General features: G+C 40.5%; 1 protein-coding gene across 2 annotated transcripts in view; it reads left to right on the top strand.

Annotated features, from left to right (window-relative positions):
* The window catches only part of ALDH6B2 (aldehyde dehydrogenase 6B2), a 281,225-nt gene that overhangs the window by 53,554 nt on the left and 205,287 nt on the right, over positions 1-22,384 (top strand). For both annotated transcript variants that reach the window (XM_089386419.1, XM_089386420.1), the window contains 2 exons: positions 17,840-17,994; positions 19,297-19,360. In XM_089386419.1, the coding sequence (XP_089242545.1) occupies positions 17,840-17,994; positions 19,297-19,360 (219 nt within the window). The remainder of the gene's footprint in view (positions 1-17,839; positions 17,995-19,296; positions 19,361-22,384) is intronic.

The following is a 22,384-nucleotide window of genomic DNA, read 5'->3' as shown; positions in this document are numbered from 1 at the left end:
TGTTGAATCGTCAACATGAAAAGTATAAGAGGAGGCTTGAGGGTCAATTGTGTTGGAAAATACTGAGGGGGGGGGGGGGTGAATCAATATTCCTTAGCAATTAACACTTTTAAATCTTTTCAGAGCATTAGTTAATCTTCAATTATTATTAATGTTTATGCAGTAATAACAATAAATAAAAGAACATAGTAGGCACAAAAATTTTAGGTGGAAAACCCCCTCTGGGTCAAAAACCACCGAACACTTTTCTAATAAATTCTTTAATATTTAGCCCCAACTGAAATGAAAGCAACAACTTCCTAGAATTCTAGAAAAGCATTCTTCTCTAGCTCCCACTGGAAGGACGCCCCAACACCCTGGTTTCTTCAGTAATCAACTGAATGGATGCCCCAACACCCTAGACCAACCTACCACCCTGAAGTGTTCACAGGCTCCAACCTGTAGGTGATTTCATGCACCTGCCTAGCACCTCCCTGCCACCTTATAATGACTGAAATGAGACAAGAGTGTGGATTCCTGTACCAGGGACAATGATCCACGATACAATATGATTTACAATGATTTTGACCGAACACCCAATCACACTATGACTTGCAACCCAACCATGACATCATCCCAACAGAGACTCCTATACCTCCCAACAATGCCTTTTCGACTCTAGGCAGATTGATTCTTTTACAATAATGACTCTTCCAATGATGACACTTTTACAAATGACTCTTTTACAACTTTACAATGATGACTCTTGGCCTTGACACTTCTTCACAATATACGGATGGCTGTCATGTCTTTAAAGGATGTCCCGCTGCAATGCTTCCTTTGATTTGATACTTCAGCTCTTGAATGCTCGCTTGATGCTATCCTTGAATCTTCTTCTACCTGCATGCAAATTTGCCTAGCGAAACCCAATCTCAAAAGGAAAAACAAAATACCCTTCAACTTACCTCTGCCTGCAAAACACATGTAAGTGCATAATAATGAATAAATACAAATTAAAATTACAATGCGTACCTAAAATGTTCTTATCACTTTTGTTGTTGACTTGTTGCAGCAGTAGACAAAGACTCCCACTCTTGATATAGGCTTGGACTTTATGCAAGACTATATCCAAAATTGGCCTAAAGATATATACAATAGAAATTGATGACAAACCCTAGACTTGTGATGAACCAAGTTCTAAGTACAACAATAGAGACCATTCTATCAACTATGACAAGGCAATAACATGAACTTACAACATCATATAAATTTATCAGACTTGGTGTAGCATCAAATGTGTAATATCAAGAATAGGACATCCGAATGTGGTATCAAAACTAACTGTGACATATAGAGACATAAAGATATAACCGAGACCCTGTATATACTTACATTGTCCTGCAAAAACATATGTCAAAGATGATACTCAAAATTCAAATGTAAACACTTAATCATACATACCTTGCTGTAGGAGACTTACCCTTGACTATTGATTTATGGTCCTTATTGCAGTGATCCTTGAATGCATGCTTTCTCTTGCCTTCTAGAAGCTTGATATTGAATCTGTTGTATCTATGTAATTTCGGATCTCCAGGGTCTGAAATTTCGTCCTGTGGTAGCCCTTTGAGTCCTCTTTGCAACCCCACAGGTCTGATCAAGATTGGATTCTTCAAGAAAGAGTTATGCCCAATCTCCCATGATGACTTGATTATAGCCTGGTTCAGTAGAGCAAACTTGTACGAAGTGCCATGTGTCACTGTTGCGACCTTCGACCCTGAAAATGCTACTCAACAAATTACAGTCTGTCCTTTTTTTGTGGCTATTTATGAAATTTGAATCCAATGCTTAGAGAGAAAGTTATGACGATTTTCCCAACGTCACCTGTTTGACATGGAATTCGGGAGCCTACAAAAACCCTAACTTCCTTAGATCATATCTCCGAAAATATAGTGAACCAAGATCTGAAATTCAGTCACGAGGCTCATCAAGATTTCAGCTCAAATGGGTTTTAATTTCAGCGTCTGAAGCTTCGCAAGAAAAAAGTTATAGCGAAAATGCTACGATGACCTATTTGAAGCCATAAAATCCCTACAAAAGGAGGATACGAAGGTCATTATTTATATGAATGTCTTGAGTTGAGAGGGTTCTCAACAAGTGAACGTTGGAGGGATTTTAGGAGCAAAAAAATATTATTAATTATTTACTATTCAATGACCACAACCAATTATGAGTGCCATGCCACAACCCCATAGGGTTTTAGCCCACTAACTGGGGTTACTAACTTCAAACGCAAATAAATCTCAAACCTTGAAGAACTGGGAGGCATACCATATATCAATGGAAACATCTTGACGAGTAGAATCCATCGAGAAGATCTTTGACGCAAAATAATATGAGTTGTCAAGTCAAAATGCCCTTGCAAGATCAGGGTAGCCCTTGGTGCTACTTGGGTTGACATTAATGACAACCACTGATCAACAAGTTGGAGACACACCAAGTTGATCAAGAATTCGATTTTCTGGGGTAGGGTTTGTTGAGAAATCGAGTTAGTGATCTGTTGCAGCAAGGGGAAGTTCGGTAGATGGTCGAGAATACATATCAGAGAGGCAGAGAAAGTGTCGGAGAGACAACGCAGAGCCCTGGAAGGCTGACGCAGAGGCTGAGGAGGCCAGCGCAGGTGACGCAGAGGGGCCAAGAGGTTGACACAAAGGCAGTAGAGGTTGATGCAGGCAGCACAAAGGACTGCAGAGCTGACGCTGGGTTCAAGAGGCAGCGTTGAGAAATTTTCGTGGGGTAGACTGGGAGCTGAGAGGCAGATGAAGAGCTGTAGAGGGTGACGCAGTCCCTGAAGGGTGACACAGTTCCAAAGAGAAGCTTGGAGCAGCTTTAGCTGTCTAGCTAAGGAACTGTCTAAGTTGCCGTGGGATCAATCATCCGGTTCCTGATCAGCCGAAATATTTGTCTCTGAAGAGAGGTAGTTCTACCGAGGAAAATCTATGAAGGGTGAGCCATTTTTGGCACCCTAGTTGTATCCAGAAACTACATAATAATAAAACCCTCATATTTGCTGCACCGGTTTTCCCGCATTGGGTTTTTTTAGGGACGATTGTCCAAAAATAACGGTGTCCCTTGTGTGATTGTCTCAGTTATTTCGGTTGCTAATCTGTATATGTGTGAAGGTTGCATTTGTGTTTATTTCGGTATTTATATTAATAAATAACCTGTTAATGGAATGAACAAGTAGGAGATAATAAACCAGATAATGCAGTAGGGATTTCTAATGTGTCAAACTTAGAAATTTCCACATGGTATCAATGTTGAAAATAATACTGAGAGGGGGGGTGAATCAGTATTATTAAGTCAAATTCTTTTTCAATTTATACAAAAATTTGTATATGCTACTTCAGTTAATGAAAACAACGTGTATACGCAACTCTGACTAATGAAACTCGCGTACAACTTCCAGACTAATAATTTAAGTTATTCTTCAGATGTTGATCATTAAGCTGTGTGTCAGAACCATATAACAATAAGCAGGAATAGAAAAGTAGAGCAGACAGTCACACAAAAGAACACAAGATATAAGGTGGAAATCCAATGTGGGAGAAAACCACTTGCTGCAATATGTCTCTGTCTTCTTTCAATTAGAAACTTCTTTTTACAATGATTCTGTATTGGTGCAGTCTTATACCAGCGCGCAGGCTTCAACCTGCAGAAGGCTACAACCTTCTCTCGTTCTCCAGCTTCTCCTAGAAGGGAGCTACAACCCCCTTAACTCTTGTACTAGCTGAGGTACTAGTATGTAGGTGCTGACCTATAGAAGGCTACAACCTTCTCTTTTCTTCCAGGGACCTCGTTTCATAAATTTTTAGATTGTATCCATGGACATCAATCAAACATCAAGTAGATCTGCAACAACCAATCTCCTTTGTACAAATACTGAATCAACCAATAACTTCTGAGAATGTTGTAACTAGAAAGCAGTACCAGACACCAATTTTGAACCCAGAACACTGCAGCAATAAACAGAAGCAGCTAAAACATGTTTCAAGAGATGTACGCTACTTCATCAATAGAAACCTGCGTACATACACAGCTATGCCAAAGCCAACCAGCATATACGCAGTCTTCACTTCCTTAACCTGCGTGTATACGCGCCTCCGCTGCGTCGAACCTGCGTACAGATCTATAAAAGATAATTTATCCTTTTACTTAATCAGACATCAGTTATACCCAGATTATCAGATTTATAGATCTAATCATGCGCCAAATATAATAGATCAAAATCACACAATGATACTACTATTCAAGCCTTGAGATCTCGACCCATCAATAGATCTTAATCATCGTGTAATGCTCAGGTTCCTCCTTGATTCAGATCTAGCTGTAACTTACCAACCAATCACCAGTAATCTAGATCTTGCTCCTCTCAAAATATTCAACACATAAGTCAATGCCCTTGCCAAATGATCTCCTTCCCTTTCTATATTCTTAGGCCTTACTCCACCCATGGTCCAAAACCATTGAGAACTAATACTAGGGACCCAATACTTGGGTTCAACACTTTAAATGCAATATCAAGGACCAAAACCATAGGTTCAAATATGTCGGACTAAATACCATGGACCAACCATAAGTTTTCCCACATGTACGCGCTTTTTTTGCATGAAAGCGCGTGCATACGTATACGCGCCTTTTGATCGGTACACCCGCGTGTATACGCGATTTTAATAAGATGAACCTGCGTATACCTCATTTTCTTTCATTCTGGGAGCCTGAACTGTGATTTGTCCTTTGAGTGAGTTGCCATCAAGGACAACACCTGTGCCATAGTGCCAAACCTGTGCCATAATGCCAACAATTAGAGCATTGCAGATCACAGGAGAACTGAAGACGCTAGCAGGAGAAATCTGAAGAATTTGCAGCTGTTCCAAGAGAACGCTGTTCCAGAGTTGAAGCAACAAGAGAGGAAGTGATGCAGAGCCTGCGTCATCATTTTGATCCAAGAGGAGGGTCAACGCAGAGGCAGAGGGGCAGATTAGACCTATGCAGTGCCCGGTCATCTTTCTCAGCTAGGAAGGATCGACGTTGTGGCGAGGAGGAGCAGATTTAGCCTTTGTCGGGATTGCGTAGAACCTAAAAGGCTTAGTTTCTTCGGTTGTCAGAGCTTGGGGAGCTGTGGGCAGATTGTTATTTGAGGAGATGACGGGACACTATTTTTGTCGAAGCAGAACATTGTCTAAGGAGGCGAGACCAAGGTAGAGAGAGTCACTACCTCGACGAATTTCTAGCCAAGGAATCCAGATCCGAGTTGTAGTTGCAAGGAGGATTGGAGAGGAGTGGTTCGATAGTTGGCCAGAGGATTTCCAGAAGGGAAATTAGGACTTAGAGGGAGATTTCCAGGAGGGGAGTCAAGACTTAGAGGGAGTCCAAAAGAGGAGTTGAAATGGCAATGAACGGACTAAGGCATCAGGATAGGTTGGACGAGGCTTCCAATTTTGTCATCTGGAAGGCCAGGATCTCGACAGTCCTGGATCGACATCGCATCAAGGACTATGCCTTGAAAACCGTGGCTATCCCAGTTGACCCAGCTGAGAACGAGAAGTATGAGGATGCAATGGCAAGGGCGAAGTGCATGATCCTAGACGGGGTCAAAGTTCATATCGCATATTGCTGAGAAGAACACAACAAAGGAGATGTGGGACACCTTGATCACCTTATACCAGGGCTCTTCCATGCAGCAGAAGATGCTATTGGAGAATCAACTACGGTCATATCAGATGCAGAAGGGAGAGCAGATAGATCCATCAGGTTGTAGGAGATTTGTGACCAACTTACTTCCGTGGGGTCTACACTGGATCTAGAATTTATGGTTAGGACTGCACTGAATGTAGTCTTCGAGGAGTGGGAGACATTTGTCCAAAGTATTTTGGGCAGGGCTACTCTTCTAGGATGGGAGGAGATGTGGGTAGCTCTTTGCCAAGAAGAGATCAGGAGGATGACCAAGGTGGGGAGTAGTGGCAAAGGAGGTCGAATCAAGAAAGAGGAGGAGGTTGCGACTCTAGCATCTGCGGGACAACAAGGGAAGAGGAAGAAGAAGGACATCTCCAAGGTGAAGTGCTTCCATTATGGGGAGCTGGGACATTATGCATCCCAGTGTCCCAGGAAGAAAAACAAGGGAGAGGCTTCCGATTCTAAGGCTGCTCCAGCTAAGGCGGAGAAATAGGTCGAGATTGATGACGACTGTGCCATGAGGGCTCATGCACCTCTAGAAAAGAGGTGGGGAGATCGAGTTGTAGTCAGGAGGACTACATACTAGGGGCAGGATTCTTGAGGTGCCGAAACTCTTGGATCACATCCAACTACGGGAGCCCTTAACCACAGTAGCATGATGACAGTTGTCGGGTGGACTAAAGTGCAGTGGAGCAGCAAGGCAGTGCTTGAGTGCAGAAATCTGAGGCAGCGTAGTGGAGGTTGCAGCAGTGCGAGAGGCACATAGGTGTATGCAATAATGCAGTGGCAACGAAGGGAGCACAAGATAGCAGTAGAGGCAGCTTCAACATCACGAGGCATCCAAACTGAACAAGATGTTAGTACTTGGGTAAAGTCAATTACTTACTTCTCGGTAACTGGGTTGCAGTGCAACAGTTAGCAGTGGCAGTGCTAGGGCAACATGGGCAGCGTGTTGAGAGGGAGTTGCGGTACAGATGTAGCAGTGGCAGTGGTAGTGTCAAGAGCATCAATACAGGAAGCAACAATGCAGGGAATGTGAGGTAGTAGGCCAAGCATCAACACAGGAACCGATGCGGAGATCAGTGTGATGTTTGTATGGTGAAGCATTACTAGACCACATTCCTCACTAAGAGGGAGTGTTGATTTTTGGTAGCATCAGATGTGATTTAGCCATGAAAATTGGTGGAGAGGCTAAGGCACATGAGATCTCTAAGACCCAGAAATCGTTTGGGAAAATTCCACTCAGATGGAGAGATATCAAAATAATTAATATTTTTATTGGGGTTCCTAAGTCTAAACTTAGGAAAATTAAAATATTAATGTGTATTAATATAAAACGGGTGAGAAAGTTCTAAATGACGAGGATCAAGCCAAATCTAATCTTAGCCGTTGATTAGGGACTTAATATCGACGTTGAATCGTCAACATGAAAAGTATAAGAGGAGGCTTGAGGGTTAGTTGGAGACACACCAAGTTGATCAAGAATTCGATTTTTTGGGGCAGGGCTTGTTGAGAAATCGAGTTATTGATCTGTTGCAGCGAGGGGCAATTCGGCAGAAGGCCGGGAATACATATCAGAGAGGCAGAGAAAGTGCCGGAGAGACAACGCATAACCTTGGAACGCTGACGCAGAGGCAACCAAAATTGACGTAGAGGTTGAGGAGGCCAGCGTAGGTGATGCCGAGGGCCAAGAGGTTGACACAAAGGGACAAGAGGCTGACGCCGAGGTAGTAGAGGCTGACACAGGCAACGCAGCGGGCTGCAGCGCTGACGCTAGGCTGAAGAGGCATCGCTGAGAAATTTTTGTGGGGCAGACTGGGAGCTGAGAGGTAGACACAGAGCTTTAGAGGGTGACACAGTTCAAAAGAGAAACTTGGAGCAACTTTCGCTGTCCAGCTAAGGAACAGTCTAATTTGTTGTGGGATCAATCATCTGGTTGCTGATCAACCGGAATATCTACCTACAAAGAGGGGTACTTCTACCAAGGAAAATCTCTGAAGGGTGAGCCATTTTTGGCACCCTAATTGTATTCAGAAACTGCATAATAATAAAACCCTCATATCTGCTACATGATTTTCCACTATTGGGTTTTTCTGTTGATTTGGGGTAGCATCGAATGTGCTCTAGCCATGACAATTGGTGGAGAGGCTAAAGCACATGAGGTCTCCAAGACCCAGAAATGGTTTGGGGAAATTCCACCCAGTTAGAGAAATATTAAAATAATTAATATTTTTAATGGGGTTCCTAAGTCTAAACTTAGGAAAATTAAAATATTAATGGGTATTAATATAAAACCGGGCGAGAGTGTTCTAAATGACATGGATCAAGCCGAATCTAATCTTAGCAGTTAATTAGAGACTTAATCTCGGTCGTTGAAGACTCAACAGGAAGAGTATAAGAGGAGGTTTGAGGGTCAATTGGAGATACACCAAGATTGATCAGTCAGTTCGATTTTATGGAGCGAGGTTTGCTGAGAAAATTCAAACAAATGATTAGAGTTGCAGCGATGGGCAGTGAGTGCATAGTAGAGAGGCAGAGATAGTGCCGAAGGACCAACGCAGCGATTGAGAAGGCTACATAGAGCTGGCAGAAGCCACGCAGAGGGCTAGAGTGACTGCGTAGAGGCTAGTAGCGCAGAGCAACAGAAGGCTGACATAGGGGGTTTGAGAGTGACAGAGAGGCCAGGAGGTTTGACGCAGAGCCTCAGAGAAGCATTGGAGAGATTTTCGTGGAGCAGACTTGCTGAATATTTGCTTCCGAAGAGAGGTATTATTTCTATATAAATATCTCTGTTGGGTGAGCCAGTTTGGCATCCTAGTTGTACTCAAGAAAGATGCTTAATAATAAAACCCTTAGAACTGCTGCATCGGTTTTCCCAAGTTGGGTTTTTCTGGGGACGATTTTCCAAAACTAACAGTGTCCCTTGTGTGTTTGTCTGCTATTTTCAGTTGATGATCTCTAGATAGTTGAGACTGCATTTGTGTTTATTTTTAGTATTTATATGGTTAAATAACTTATTAAGAAATAAACAAGTAGGTGAAATAAACCAGATAATGCAGGAAGAATTTCTGACGTGTTAGACTCGGAAATTCTAACATGGTATCAGAGCATTGTAGATCACAGGAGAGCTCAAGGCACCAACTAAATCAGAAAATTTGCAGCAAAAATAGCTGTCCCAAGAGACAGAAGCTGTTCCTAAGCAGAAAGCAGCAATGAAGGAGCTGTGGGAAGATTGTGGATTGGGAAGCTGGTGGGGTTTTGTTGCTGTCAACAGTACCTAACGGGACAGAACCAAGGTAGAGGGAGCTGCTGCCCTGAGGGATTTCTAGGCAAGAAATCCAGATTTGTGTTGCAGGTGCATAGAGGATCGGAGAGGAGCAGATCGACAGTTGGCGGGAAGATTTCCAGCAGGGAAATCGAGACTCAAAGGGAGTCTAGGAGAGAACTTCCAGGAGGGAAGTAGAGACTCAGAGGGAGTCCAGTAGAAGAGCAGAGATGACAATGAATGGACTGAGGGATCAGGATAGGTTGGACGGGGCGTCCAACTTTGTCTTCTGGAAGGCCATGATCCTGTCTATTCTGGATAGACATCGTATCAAGGGCTTTGCCTTGAGAATCGTGGCTATCCTAGTCGACCCAACTGATAATGAAAGGTATGGGGATGTAATGGCGAAGGCAAAGTGCATAATCCTTGATGGGGTCAAGGATCATGTAGTTCATCCTATGATGCAGGAAACGTTGGCAGAGGGGGCGTTTCAGAGGGGGAAACGAAACGAAACGCGTTTCCCCGTACCGTACGGCCTGGAAACGCGTTTCCGGTCGTACGACCACGTTTCCCGAAACGGAAACGTGGCCGTACGGCCGGAAACGCGTTTCCAGTCGTACGACCACGTTTCCCGAAACGGAAACGTGGCCATATGGCCGGAAACGCGTTTCCAGGCCGTACGGGCCCCGTTTCCCCCAAAAAAATACTTGTTTTTTAAATTTTGTTTTTTTTAATTGGTTTTTAAATTTTTTTAGGGTTTCTAGGTTATTCTAGAAACCTAAACTAAAGTTATAAAAGAGCAGCTTCTATCATTCTCTCATCACACTATTCAGCAAGTCGTTTCTCTTGGAGATTGGCAGTTGTTTCAGCTAGGGTGTTTTCAGCAGTGAGCAAAGTAGATTTCAGCAGCAGGAGAAAGAGATTTCAGCAGCAAGAGAAAGAGATTTCAGCAGCAAGAGAAAGAGATTTCAGCTGGAGATTTCAGTAGCAGCAGATTTGGGTCAGCTACAGCCATATTGCTCTTCTCTTTTCTGCCATTTCAGGGTAGTTTCAGCCACAGATAATTAATTTGGGTAAGCCACATTCATTTTTTTAGTTTTTTCTTACTATTTCTTCAATTTTTCTAGGGTTTAGGTAGCCAAAAATATGAAAAACGTTTTTTATTGATAGATCTGTTTTTTAAATTTATTTTTGCAGCAGATTTGGCTCAGCTACAGCCATATTTCTCCTCTTTTCTGGCATTTTAGGGTAGATTCAGCCACAGAAAATTAATTTGGGTAAGCCATATTCATTTCTTAGTTTTTTTCTTACTATTTCTTTAATTTTTCTAGGGTTTATACAGCCAAAAATATGAAAAACGTTTTTATTATTTACAGATTTGTTTTTTTAATTTATTTTTGCAGCAATGGCTTCCAGCCAATCTGCAGCAGCAACTTCAAGCCCTAGGGCCAACCCAAGGGCTGAATATTATCCTCTTTGGAGGCATGTGACGAAGCTTCAAAGATGTGGAGGTGGTGGCTCATGGGAATGGCGATGCAATCTTTGCAATAATACGTACAAGGGCTCCTACCCAAGAGTGAAGGCGCATCTATTGCATGGAGGAGGACAGGGGATTGCAGGTTGCACAAAAACATCAGATCCGTTGGTAAGGAGGGCATATCAAAGAGAGCAAGATGAGGCGGATGGTACTAAGAGAAGGCATGATGACCTTACTCAAGCTCCATCTAACATTGAGCCAAGGATTGTAGTTGAAGCAAGAAAGAGGAGAGCTGGTCACACTCAAGAACATGAACAACCAGCACCCAAAAATACCAGAGGCCCAACATCCCATTCAGTTCAGGATAGCAGAATTGCTAGATTGGTGAATGTGCAAGCAAGAGAAGAAGCTGATTCCAGAGTGGCCAGGTGCATTTATGCATGTGGTATCCCATTCAATGTTGTTCGCTCTCCTTACTGGAAAGATATGATAAGGGCAGTTAACAAAGCTCCTCAAGGGTACAAGGGGCCCAACTATGAGAAAGTCAGAACCCAGCTTCTCAAAAATGAGAAGGAACTTGTGGAGGACGTTTTAGCTCCAATTCGTTCTTCCTGGACTAGCTCTGGGGTTACCATAGTCTCATATGGTTGGACAGATATTAGGCGCAGACCATTGATAAATATCATTGCCACTTCCCCCAAAGGAGCAATGTTTATCAAGGCAGAAGACTGCTCAGGAGAGGTGAAAGATGCACAGTTCATTGCTGATATTATTATAAAAGCTATTGAACAAATAGGGCCTAACAGGGTGGTGCAAGTTATCACGGATAATGCACCAGTTTGCAAAGCTGCAGGTTTAATCATTGAGGGGAGGTATGACCACATCTTTTGGACACCATGCATTGTCCATAATTTGAATCTGATCTTAGAGGAGATCGACAACAAAGTTTCCTGGATAAAGGAAGTCACAGGGGAAGCAAGGGAGATTATCAAATTCATCACCAACCACCACCAGTCTCAGGCCATATTTCGAGAGTACTCCAAATTGGAGTTGTTAAAAGTTGCTGAGACAAGATATGCCTCAAACTTCGTGATGTTGCGCCGCCTTGTTGAGGTTAAGCATGCATTAGTTTCTATGGTGGTGAGTCAACTTTGGATTGAGTGGAGACAAGCAGATTCAGAGCGGGGATCTATGGTGCGTAGATTGTGCCTTGATGAGGATTGGTGGAGCAAGGTAGATTTCTTGCTAAAGTTCACAACCCCTGCATTTGAGCTTCTCCGGAGTGCTGACACTGACCAACCTTTCTTGGGAGAGGTATATGATGGCATGGATTCCATGGTTGAGAAAACTATGGAAATCATTTCGCAGGAGTCTCCACAACTTTTGTTTGTTGATGATCATTTTGCTGGTTTGATCAAGAAAATCATTGTTGATAGGTGGAACAATTTCAATACACCATTGCACACTTTAGCACATGCTTTGAACCCCAAATTTTATGATGAGGAGCTTATTGCTAAAAGCAATGGGAAGAGGAAGGCACCCCATAAGGATAGAGAGGTGGCTACTGGGGTGAAAAAAGCACTTATGAGAATGTTTCCTTCTCATCTACATAGGGAGGTAAAGGAGGAATTTGCCAGTTTTGTTGCAGGAATAGATGATTATGCAGATATATCAGCTTTGGAGGAGAGAAGCACCATGAATCCAGTTAGGTGGTGGATTTGTCATGGAGCAAATGGTGTACATTTGCAAAGCCTTGCCATTCGTATTCTTTCACAAGTGGCAAGCTCTTCATCAGCAGAAAGGAATTGGAGCACTTATGGTTTTATTCATTCTGTGAAGCGCAATAGGTTGGGCTCACAGAAAGCAGAGGATCTTGTTTATGTGCACTCCAACCTTCGCCTTGCATCTCGTAGGGCTCCAGAATACAACAGTGGTCCTTCTAAAGAATGGGATGTGGATGCAGAAAATCCTGATTTGGATCTCTCTCTTGCTGCCCTGAATATTGAGGACGATTCTGGAAGTGGAATTGGTGCATCATCTTCTTCAGCACCACCATCCACTGTTGAGCATTCTGCTGCTTCTATTTTTGATGAGGATTGTTATGATGAGGATTAGTCTTTTGTGACTTGTCTCTATAGTTCTTGCAGCCTTATAGTCTTTATTGTACTTGCAGCCTCTTATACTAATATAAATAAAGGCTGATTTTGGATTTTCCAGTTCCTATATTTTTATTTTCATTATGTGATTATTCATGACTCATGAGTAAATGTGATGTATATTTAATCTTAATGTTTAAATGTTATAATGTAAAATTGTAAATGTATCATTAATGCTTTATGATTGCACAATGCACATATATATATTAATAATTTTTAAATATTTTTAATATCTATATATATATATATATATATATCGCGTTTCCTCGTTTCCAAAATTTGGGGAGGTCGCGTTTCGTATCGCTTCCCGTTTCGGAAACTCGTTTCCGTTTCCCCGTTTCGTGCAACTTAGAGTTCATCATATTGTCGAGAAGTATATAGTAAAGGAGATGTGGGACACTTTGACGCCATTGTATCAGGGCACTTTCGTGCAGAGGAAGATGCTACTGGAGAATCAGTTGCGGTCATATCAAATGCAGAAGGGGGAGCAGGTAGATCTATACCTCAGCAGGTTGCAGGAGATTCGGGACCAACTTACTTCCATAGGGGCCACATCGGATTAAGAGTTCATGGTGAGGACGCCCTGAATGCAATCTCCGAGGATTGGGAGACATTTGTCCAAAGCATTTTGGGCAGAACTGATCTTCTAGGATGGAAGAGATGTGGGTATCTCTTCACCAAGAAGAGATCAGACGGTTGACCAAGGCGGGAAGTAGTAGCAAAGGAGTTTGAATCAAGAAAGAGGAGGAGGAGGATGCGACTCTGGCATCTGCGGGACAATAGGGGAAGAGGAAGAAGAAGGACATCTCCAAGGTGAAGTGCTTCCATTGTGGGGAGCTAGGTCATTATGCAACCTAGTGTCCCAGGAAGAAGAATAAGGGAGAGGCTTTTGACTCCAAGGCAACTCCGACTAAGGCGGAGAAAGAAGTCGAGATAGATGACGACTGTGCCATGAGTGCTCATGCACCTCTAGAGAAGAGGTGGGGAGACATCAAGCTGTAGTCAGGAGGACTACAGAAGATGAGGGGCAGGATCCTTGAGGTACCCAAACTCTTGGATCATATCTGGCTACGGGAGCCCTGAATGACAGTAGCAGGATGACAGATGTCGGTAGAAGCAAGATGCGGATGGAGCGATAAGGCAGTGCTAGAGTGCAGAGGTTTGTAGTAGCACAGTGGGAGTTGCGGCAGTGTGAGAGGCATAGAGGTGGTTGCAACAGTGCAAAAAGGCACAAAGGAGGTTGCAATAGTGCGAGAGGCATAGAGGTGTTTACAACAGTGCAGAAAAAGCACCAGATAACAGCAGAGGTAGCTTCAACATCAAGAGGCTTCTAAGCTGACAAGGATGTTAGTAGTTGGGTAGATCAGTTACTTACTTCTCAGTAACTGAGTTGCAATGCAGCAGTTAGCAGTAGTAGTGCTATGGGCAACATGATGCAACATGTTGAGAGGGAGCTTCAATATAGATGTAGCAGTGGCAGTGGTAGAGCCATGGGCAGCAGTATAGGAGGCAGTAGTGTAGTGAATGTAGGGTAGCAGGCTTAGCATCAGCACAGGTACCGTTGTTGGAGGATTAGTGTGATGTTTAGTGGTGGAGCATTACTAGAGCACATTCCTCGCTAAGAGGGAGTGTTGATTTGGGGTAGCATCGGATGTGCTTTAGCCATGAAAATTAGTGAAGAGACTAAAGCACATGAGATCTCCAAGACCCAGAAATGGTTTGGGGAAATTCCACCCAGTGAGAGAAATATTAAAATAATTAATATTTTTAATGGGGTTCCTAAGTCTAAACTTAGGAAAATTAATATATTAATGGGTATTAATATAAAACTGGGTGAGAATGTTCTAAATGACATGGATCAAGCCAAATCTAATCTTAGCAGTTGATTAGAGACTTAATCTCGGCCGTTGAAGACTCAATAAGAAAAATATAAGAAGAGGCTTGAGGGTCAGTTGGAGATACACCAAGATTGATCAGTCAATTCAATTTTTTGGAGCGGGGTTTGTTGAGAAAATTTGAACAAGTGATCAGAGTTGCAGCGAGGGGCAATGAGTGCATAGTAGAGAGGCAAAGATAGTGCCGTAGGACTAGCGCAGAGATTGAGGAGGCTACACAGAGCCGGCAGGAGCCACGCAGAGGGCTAGAGTCACTGCATAGAGGCTAGTAGGGCCTGCGTGGGTGACGCAGAAGGGCAAAGAGCCAGCTTAGAGCTGCAGAATGCTGATGCAGGGGGGTTTCAGAGTGATACAGAGGCCAGGAGGGTTGACGCAGAGCCTCAGAGAAGCGTTGGAGAGATTTTTGTGGAGCAAACTTGCTGAATATTTGCTTCCGAAGAGAGGTATTATTGCCAGATAGATATCTCCGTTGGGTGAGCCAGTTTGGCACCCTAGTTGTAATAATAAAACCCTCAGAACTGTTGCACCGGTTTTCCCAAGTTGGGTTTTTCCATGGACGATTGTCCAAAAATAACGATGTCCCTTGTGTGTTTGTCTGTTATTTTTAGTTGATGAGCTGTAGATGGTTGAGACTGCATTTATGTTTATTTTCAGTGTTTATATGGTTAAATAACTTGTTAGGAAATAAACAAGTAGGTGAAATAAACCAGATAATGCAGGAAGAATTTATGACGTGTTAGACTCAGAAATTCCAACATTTTTCGGGGACGATTGTCCAAAAATAACGGTCCCCCTTTTGTGATTGTCTCAGTTATTTCAGTTGCTGATCTGTATATGCGTGAAGGCTGCATTTGTGTTTATTTCAGTATTTATATTAATAAATAACTTGTTAATGGAATGAGCAAGTAGGCGATAATAAACCAGATAATGCAGTAGGGATTTCTAATGTGTCAAACTTAGAGATTTCCACATCTTAAAATAACCCAACTTCTTTAAAAAGAAAATATGATCTTCCCTTAACACTTTTTCTGTTGATCACTCAATTTAGTTAAGTGGTCTAATTCCTTTCTTTAAGTCTATTTATCCTAAGTTCCTATAATTTAATCTTAATCTAACTCCCCTTTAAGTCTATTTATGCCAAGTTCCAATAATTTAATCTTAATTACCGGTCTTGATCCTTCTTTAACACTTATTTTATTATTTTATAATTTCCTATAGTTAATCTTTATCTCTTCACAATAATTTCCAACGTTCAACTCATTTAATTAAATATAATCTTTATCCAATGACTATCCTTAAACTTGCTTCTTTAAAACCACTCTCCAACTCTCATTTTTCATCAATTTTGCGGCTTCTTTTCTCCCTAAAGATGGGTGGAGTGTCCAATCCAAACTTTGGAAGTTTAAAAAGCTGATGCACAATTTGTTTCCATAAAGGATAAGCATCATGCTGATTAACTGTGAAAACCTACACTCACAGGTTTAGAATGATATATCACAAAATATCATCTACAACTATGAGAAAGGGCTGAAACTTTTAGCCTAGACCGACTCTAAGGCAATTAATGAGTTAGTATACATGCAATCGATGGGTAGCTTGATATATCTTATAGCCACTAGACCTTGTGTGAGTTTCACTATGAGTCTCATTTCCAGATTCATGGCAGGATTAAAGGTAGGGAATTGGACTACAATGAAGCAAGTTTTGAGATATGAGAAAGGGACACTTGACTTTGGCATTCTATACAATAGAAGCAAAGATCCCTTGAGTGTGTGGGTATATAGATTTAGATTGGGTAGGTTTTGTTGATGATAGAAAATCCACTTCTGGATATGCTTCCAGCCTTAGCATGGGTGCAGTCACATGATCAGTAAGAAGCAACATGTAGCATCCCTTTCATTGATAAAAGCAAAATATCACAGAGTAGTGAAAGGAGCATGCAGAGTAATTTGGGTCAGGAGGATGCTTTCAGATGCAGATGCAACAAACAAAGGCAACACCCATGTTATGTGAAAATCAAGGAGTGATCAAACTTGCCAAGAATTCAACCTTCCACGAGCGCACCAAGCATGTTTATGTACATTGCCACTTCATTATACAACTTGTAGAGGATGGATCTAGCGAGTTGTTGTACTGTCCCATAGAGGACCAAACTGCATATATTCTCACCAAGTCTTTGAGTCATAAAAACTACGTAAAATTCTGGTTAAGCCTGGTGTACTTAGTAGATTGGCCATTAAAGGAGGGTGTTAAACTAAATATTATCTTATAATGGTCAACTAGATATTAGACGTAGGCATTATTAAAGTAAATTCAATTTTAGGTTATTTTATGCTTTTATGTCTTATTTCACTTTATTGTGCTTCTTGGTTTGTCTCACATTCTAAAGTGGATTGACTTGACGTGCTTGTAATCCTGTACAGGAAACCTTTCACTTTCTTACCAAGCAATACAATTCAAAGAACTCCTTCAAGTTATCTTGGTTTCTTTATGTGCTCGATTTCCATTATATACTGGTGTTAAAGTAAATATTAGCTTATAATATTCAATTAGATATTAGACATAGGCATTAATAAAGTCAATTTGATCTTATTTTACTTTATTGCATTTTTCACTCTCTCCCATGTTCATAAGGTAGATTGGCTTGACTTGCTTGTAATCCTTTTTTTTGTTTACTACTTGGAATGAAAGCATGGGAAACCCAAGAGTACTTCCCCACATTTCGTGGATGATAAACTGGGTAAACCATCGTCCCTGATTACGGGGCTTCGCCCCAGGTGAATTCAAGAGAGTCAAATCCTTGATTAGCAACAACTAGCAACAATATCAAAGAACTTCACGTCTGGCTCTAGACCACTTGAGCTAACCCTTGGGGGTGACTTGCTTGTAATCCTATATAAGAAAGCTTTCTCTTTCTCACTGAGCAATATGATACTAAGAACTCGTTTGAGTTATCTTGGTTTCTTTATGTGCTGAATTTCTGTAATACCCTTGGACTAGGCTGTTGTACCACCACAATCTTCACCTCGCCCATATCTTTTGGAATCTGCCAAGGAATCCTTTTCCCATGGAAACGTTTCTTACATATTGTACTGCCCCCCAAGGTTAGAAAGTTCCATTCTAGATATGCATGATGGGTAAGGCCTTATGAATAAGTGGACTTTGGGTCTCTTTTTGCAACTACATTAATCTATTTGCAATTCCTTTGGTTTTTCTACACAACTATTGTTCTTCTATTTATCTGCTCTGAGTTAAAAGAAGTAGATTCTGTAGATGTACCAATATTATCATTGTTTATTCCACTAATTTTATTCGTTGTGTCTATTTTTTGCAGAGGTTGTGGAACATTCTTGCAACATGGCAAGCTTACAAATGGGAGAGTTTGTGGAGAATGTATCATCAGGCATTGATACGTACAGTATCAGGCAACCTCTAGGTGTTTGTGCTGGGATATGCCCATTCAACTTTCCAGCTATGATTCCTTTGTGGGTATGTTCTGCATTCAATTAGGATCTTCTATGCTGAGACATTGCCACAGGCACAAATACACAATATTGTTTTTTTTTTTTTTAAATTTTAAGGGTTTTTTTGTACATTTTATTTGAAATTTGAAACAAAACTATTATACCAGATCGTGGTTAAAGCCAAAGTCTTATCTAAGCCTAGTTTTATTACAGTGTCAGGTCTATTTCCAAAAAAGTGAAGAAGAGAAACTTTTAAGTCGCTTGTCAAAGTTGAATGTTCAAGATTGAATTTGTTGTGCCAATGTGTGTGAATGTTCTGTGGATTCATTTGTGATATTGTTTGATTGCTTGAATATTTGCCTTGCCATAATCTAGAGACTCTGAATCTGAGTTGAAATTGTCGCAGTCATTGCTGTGAATGTGCTAATTCCACTACGTGCATGTTTGAATCAAATGACCACAGTGACAGAATAACCTTAGGCCAATAACCTTTATTTAGTGAAGCCATGCGTGTGATGTTTAATGACAAAGCTGTAAATTGAGGGCAATATATGGCTGTAGCGTAACTCAGATTGGTTCTTATTTCTACTTCAAGGTTGGTTTTAGATTGTTTCCTTGCACAAATCCTTCAAATGCTTCATTTGTTGTTGCAATCATTATTATTTGTGTGCTTTGGACCTTCAGGTTTTGTCTGCCCCATGTCTTAGTTAAAAGACTAATGTTAGTGCATGAGTTTAACATGGGAGCAATGGCCTTTTATTTATTACATTTTGATCACAATTTCCATCTTTAATATTATAGCACTTTCATGTGGCCTATGTATAGCTAATACTGGACGGATACTTGTTTTTCACTGGAAAAATTGGCAAATTTTTGGTTGTTTGTAAACAATCATAATTGCCAACAACTTTTATGTTGTTGATTGCTAGAGGCCTCTGATATGACTCATGAGTACCAAATGATGGATATAAATGCAACCTACATATCCAAAAGAAATTCAGCCATGGATTTTCCTTTATGAATAGTAATTGTATAGGTGTCAAATTGTTCTTTTTGCATGAACATTTCAGTTGATGCTGTCTCTTGAGATCTATCAAAGTGTATTGTCTATATATACGTTTGAAGTGATTGGATGCATTATAGTATCATTTTAAGGATCATAAATGAGTAATATACTTATTCTTTATTAGCATTTACCTATATACTTCTTAGCACTTTTGTAAATTACTCATCAAGGCTACTTGATCGAAATATAGAAATCCAATAGATTTGAACATGATATATAAAATTTCAAAATATTCAAATTGTTCCACATTTTTATGTGTAGATGTTTCCATTGGGAGTCACAGCTGGTAACACATATATCTTGAAGCCTTCAGAGAAAGATCCTGGTAAGTAGTTCATTGGTGATTTTTCTTTTCCTCGACAAGTTCTATGTTTCCTCCCATAATAGAGCTCAGATAGAAACATTGAGGCATCTCTTGAAGAAAGCAAGACACAAAAGTATTCTATCATTGCATATGCTTAAGCCTTAATCCCATTTCGTTATAAAATGTTGCTTGAGTTTCGATTGTGGTTACCAGAAATTCCATTTTTCAGATCCTGTTTTTAAGCCATATTTGTTTGTGATAATCAGTTTGTTTTGTAAGTTACCTATCACAATATGTGATAAGATTGGCGACATTTCTAACATGCATCTGGGAATTTCCCTTAATGTTTGTAGTTGTATAATGTATATTTGTGTGATCTCAGATATTCTTACAGAAGTAATGCATTGTGTTAAATATTTCCTTTGTGAAGATAAACTGTTGCATTGCAGCTCTCTCTTTCGTAGACAAAGTGATATATTGCTTCGGAATATTTGCCTTATTGTCCATGCTTTGGATTTAACTAGTCTGAGCTTCTAGAGTTAATTTAGCAACATTATTGAGAAATATCACACCCAAGATTTCTGCTTTGTTGCATTATTGTTAAGACTCTTGCAAGTCATGCCTGACATTTGTACTCCTGCTATATATATTAAGGGGAGGAACACCATTGTTTAGGTATGAAAACAATGAAACTATCTTTGACCTCCTGTTAATGCTTTTTTGCTGCCAGGGAAAAGAGGTTAACTCTGAGATCTCTCAACTTAGATGCTGAGATTTCGGTATGAAAACAATGAAACTATCTTTGACCTCCTGTTAATGCTTTTTTGCTGCCAGGGAAAAGAGGTTAACTCTGAGATCTCTCAACCTAGATGCTGAGATTTCGTCTTCATTTTAAGTGTGGTTCTCCCTATAACTTGCTCAATCCCGTTGTGAATAATTACTTGGGCTACAGTAACTTCTGTCATACCAATACCATAAAACTGTACAATTGTGCTCTTAATAATTTCCTTTCACTTTTGAAACATTCATGCTATTATTTCTGAATTATTTAATGCTGTATTTCAAAAATATAAACACACTTGTTATCTAATGAAGTATCATGAACCAACTCTTTCAATATTCATTTTAAGAAGATGAATGCAATGTACACTTACTGTTTTTCTTGTATGATATGAATATACAGCGGAAATACCACTAGAACCAAGATTGTTCCACTTCCCTTTCCATGATGAACGGAATCATGGGAGAAATACCTCAAATAATAATACATCCCATAAGCACATATATTATGACATAACTTTATGAGAAATAAACTTAAAGTGACTTTATGAGATAAAATTTTTGGAAATACTGAGAGGGCCAGCGCGAGGGTTGGGGGATGAATCAGTATTTCTTAAATTTCAACAATTTAAGTATTGTACAGGCACCGCGACAACCGCTCAGGGCGGGAGCTGTCACTCTAATCCCCACCCACTCTATTCTAGTTGTCTCCCAACAATAGGCTATGGGGGGTAGTCCCTATGGAAATGAGATGAAGGAAAGCTAGTAGGTAACCAACTCGCTTGGGAGACATGGATGAGTGGCCTAACTACTAGGTTAAATTTAGCAAGATTAATGATTGGATTAGATTTCTTGAGTATGAGACTAGTGCCTTATGGAGTCACAATTCTTGCTTAATGTAAATTAATGCCAAGTAACTGGATGGCAACGTGCTGCTTGAATGATCGACTAACTTATATGATGTGCGAATCCTATAATTTATGTTTGATGAAAGATGTTGGTAAATTTTAGATTAAATGCCTAATCTAGATAGAACCTCTCCCTTAACTATTTTGAGAAACAGTCTTCAGAGTAGGTTGTGAAATGGAAGCCAACGGGAAGCAGACAGTGGCCTTATTAATGATACCTCCCCCTATGTTCCACCCACCTAGTGCCTCCGGCGCTGCAGAGACTGTGGCTCTGAAGATTGCAAGATCACAATGTTAACCACTAAGAAGAATTGAATCCCTCAAGCTAATGGGAAAAGGGTTGCCCTAGGAGTCTATCAACCAAGCTTATGCTTGGAGGTAAATTATCAATGCAAACTAAGTCCTAGGATGCTTGTGCAATGATGATGCGTGAAATTATCTTGAGTTAAGATAGTTTATGTTATTTAAGTACTTAATGTGAATTATCTTAAAGCAAGAGTACTTAACAATGTTTAGATAACAATCTTAAGAGAAGATAGATGCTTAAAGTTACAAGTGCCGATATTCAACAATATTCCATAAGATGTTTAGAAGAAATGACTAATTCCACAATGATTACTTGACACCTAAGTCACCTGACACGTGGATTCAGGATTCGTAGGATACGGGGATTTGAGAGTCGGATTCAGACACGTTGACCCCTCGGAACAGGACACGTAGGATTCGTTATATATTATTTTATTTTATATATATATATATATATATACATATTAAAAAATTAGATATTTCCTACACAAATTCTCATTAATGATACAAATTCATTGATTTCAAACATAGATCTTCATCTAGATGTTAGTTTTACTATTACAAAGTAAGTTAGTAACATTATAGCATGCATAGTACATACAAAATTCAAATACATGTCACATAAATCATGATTCATAAATGAAAGACAACTTACAACTCAAGATAGTAAGATAAAGACACTGAGAACTGTATTTTTCTCATTAAGTCATCAAATCAAAATGTGTTACATAGGTAGTGCAATGCCAATGGCAAATAGAAATAGAAAATATAAAACAACTACAGGTAATCAAGCCTCAAGGCAATAGGTAGCCCATGACTCATGAGTCGACAATCCTCATAGTCATCATCAGAATCAGCTCAATGTCCTCATCATCATGGTCACCAAACTCACCACTGCTCTCCTCTGCATCCTCCTTCTCCCCTGTATCCATAGTCGCCTCTGCATCTGTTGGTGTGGAGGATGACCCCTCTAAAATATCACCGTCATCAAATCTAACAGGCTCTAGCACTGGATCATTGAGATCCATGTTGGCCAATGCCAACTCAACAC

This window comes from Pinus tabuliformis, chromosome Q, assembly GCF_031772625.1.
Source record: "Pinus tabuliformis cultivar Carrire ecotype Pingquan chromosome Q, CPIR1, whole genome shotgun sequence".
In the NCBI taxonomy this organism is placed as follows: domain Eukaryota; kingdom Viridiplantae; phylum Streptophyta; class Pinopsida; order Pinales; family Pinaceae; genus Pinus; species Pinus tabuliformis.
This window is presented reverse-complemented; position numbering and strand designations above follow the sequence as displayed.